This window comes from Austrofundulus limnaeus, unplaced genomic scaffold (genome assembly GCF_001266775.1).
Source record: "Austrofundulus limnaeus strain Quisiro unplaced genomic scaffold, Austrofundulus_limnaeus-1.0 Scaffold308, whole genome shotgun sequence".
Taxonomy (NCBI): domain Eukaryota; kingdom Metazoa; phylum Chordata; class Actinopteri; order Cyprinodontiformes; family Rivulidae; genus Austrofundulus; species Austrofundulus limnaeus.
In genome coordinates, this window is record NW_013952710.1 from 12,586 (window position 1) to 14,585 (window position 2,000).

The 2,000-nt window shown below is 36.8% G+C and overlaps 1 protein-coding gene across 1 annotated transcript in view; it reads right to left on the reverse strand.

The window, feature by feature from the left end:
* Positions 1-1,553, reverse strand: part of LOC106527083 (C-reactive protein) — a 2,909-nt gene extending 1,356 nt beyond the window's left edge. The window contains exons 1-3 of the mRNA XM_014021848.1: positions 1,519-1,553; positions 1,301-1,355; positions 616-718 (exon numbers count right to left, since the gene is read on the reverse strand). Coding sequence (XP_013877302.1) covers positions 616-718; positions 1,301-1,355 — 158 coding nt within the window. The 5' untranslated portion in view covers positions 1,519-1,553. The remainder of the gene's footprint in view (positions 1-615; positions 719-1,300; positions 1,356-1,518) is intronic.
* Between the last annotated feature and the right edge of the window lie 447 nt (positions 1,554-2,000).

Genomic DNA, 2,000 nt, shown 5'->3' on the forward strand with positions numbered 1-2,000 from the left:
AGAGGAGAAGGTAGAAATGACTCAGCCTGGAACTGAAAATGTGGATGGAGGACAACAGAGCTGCTTCATGGAAGCTTAGCCTGTTAGCCTTTGCGCTAGCGCCAATGCTATATTGCCTTATATGTATTAGCTAGTTGGCGCTAGCATGACTAATAAGCTAAACTGTTGTCCTCCATCCATATTTTCAGTTCCAGGCTGAGTCATTTCTACCTTCTCCTCTCTGTCAACGCTCTCTGGTTTCATTTAAAAGAGTCGATCATCAGATATTGTCCAAGATTAACCCTCAGGGTGGATATAGCTTGCTAGCAGCCTCGCACCGACGACCTATCCACGTCATCATTTACCCAGAATGCTTTGTGTGTAAATAAAATGGCTCCGTCCGTATAATATATTGTTAAACTTTTAGTTTAAAAATGATAAAAACTAAACATCCTACAGTATTTTTACAGTCTTTATTTTACAGTTAAAACATATGTTTATCAAATAAAGTCTAATGTTACAACTAATCATGGATCCCTTTAACAACCCTGTGTTCCCACCCTCCACAAGCTCTTTAGTACTTCTTTCTGGAGATGCGAACCGCAGGTTTGCACATTCAGAACCATTTGACTGTACCTGTGACAGACTGTTACAGCCCCAAAGTCCTGTTTTGTTGTGTTTAACCTCACATGAGCCCTCTTGGTTTCCAGCGGGAAGGTGAACATCTTATCAGACATATCTGCGGGGAAAAAAAATCATGAGACAGTTTCATTTCCCCCCATTTTTTAAAAGGAGATTTTGTTAATATTTTTATTCAAAATTCAAAGGAAAATGTCATATGAAGTACTTTATGTCAGTTGTAATTGCCTTGACTCTTCAAAATAAGACTTTTTTGAACGTGTCAAGTAGGTTTTTTTTTGTCTAGCAAAAGTTAAGGAAAAGGTCACATTCACACAAAAATCTGCTAAATAAGGTTCTTTGGTGAAATCTGAACAAGATTTGATGCTTTCTCAGGTCAAATTACTTGAATCAAATTCATATTAAGTCAAAGTGAAACATTTATTTCTAGTTAATTAGGTTTATGCTAATGAAGGACTGAAGATTACAGACAAAAACAGACTTATAAAGACAATGTTGTTTTATGAGTTTGACGTTTTCCTGTTCAGCTCACTAATAAAAATTATACCTGACTTCTAAATGAATCTAAAGTGAAGAGAACTGGTTCTGAATGGACCAATTCCGAGTAAAGACTCGTCCTTTTCAAAATGTGTGATGTTTTATTGTCATGCTTGTTTATTCACATTTAAATGAGAACACATACCTTGAGTGCTCGCGACACATGTCGTCAGCAGCATCAGTCCAAGCAAGACGTGCATCTAACAGAAAAAGAAACGAAAAAGAAAACATTTAGAGACATCCCGGTGGACCAACATGCTTTCCCAGAAACAACACAGGTAGCACAGAAGAATTCAAACATGCAAAAGTATTTATGAGAAGTTTTAAAGTTTTGATTTTTCTAAGTTTACTCCATGGTCATACCTTGATTTCTGCAGGATGATACTGTATGCTCAACCCGTCCCCATTTCAGCCAGTTTTTATGTTAACTTCCTGTACGTACTTCTTCTTTTTCCCCCCAGAATTTCTCAACGTAACATTTTTTAAACTTCTTCATTATTCAACAGAATCCTTGGCAACACATCTTTTGAAATASCTTGTTTTGTGTTAAAACTGCAAACGTAAGAATTTAGGAAATGATGCCAATTCAGAACGATCAAGTTTATAGTAAATGTGTCTTTGCGATCCAGTTCACACACAAACTTCAAATATGGTAAATTCAAATGTTCTCCATGTTAGAGCCACTGGACTTGCTCCAGGGGAGATTTTTTAGGGAAATAAAACAGCATCAGTTGCAGAAATGAGTACTGAGGAAAAGGATGAGGTGTTGTAATTTGGCTGCTGCCTTCTTGAAAATGCAAATCATATTTTATTCATTCAACAGAGAAACACGGGAAGTTTTCGAG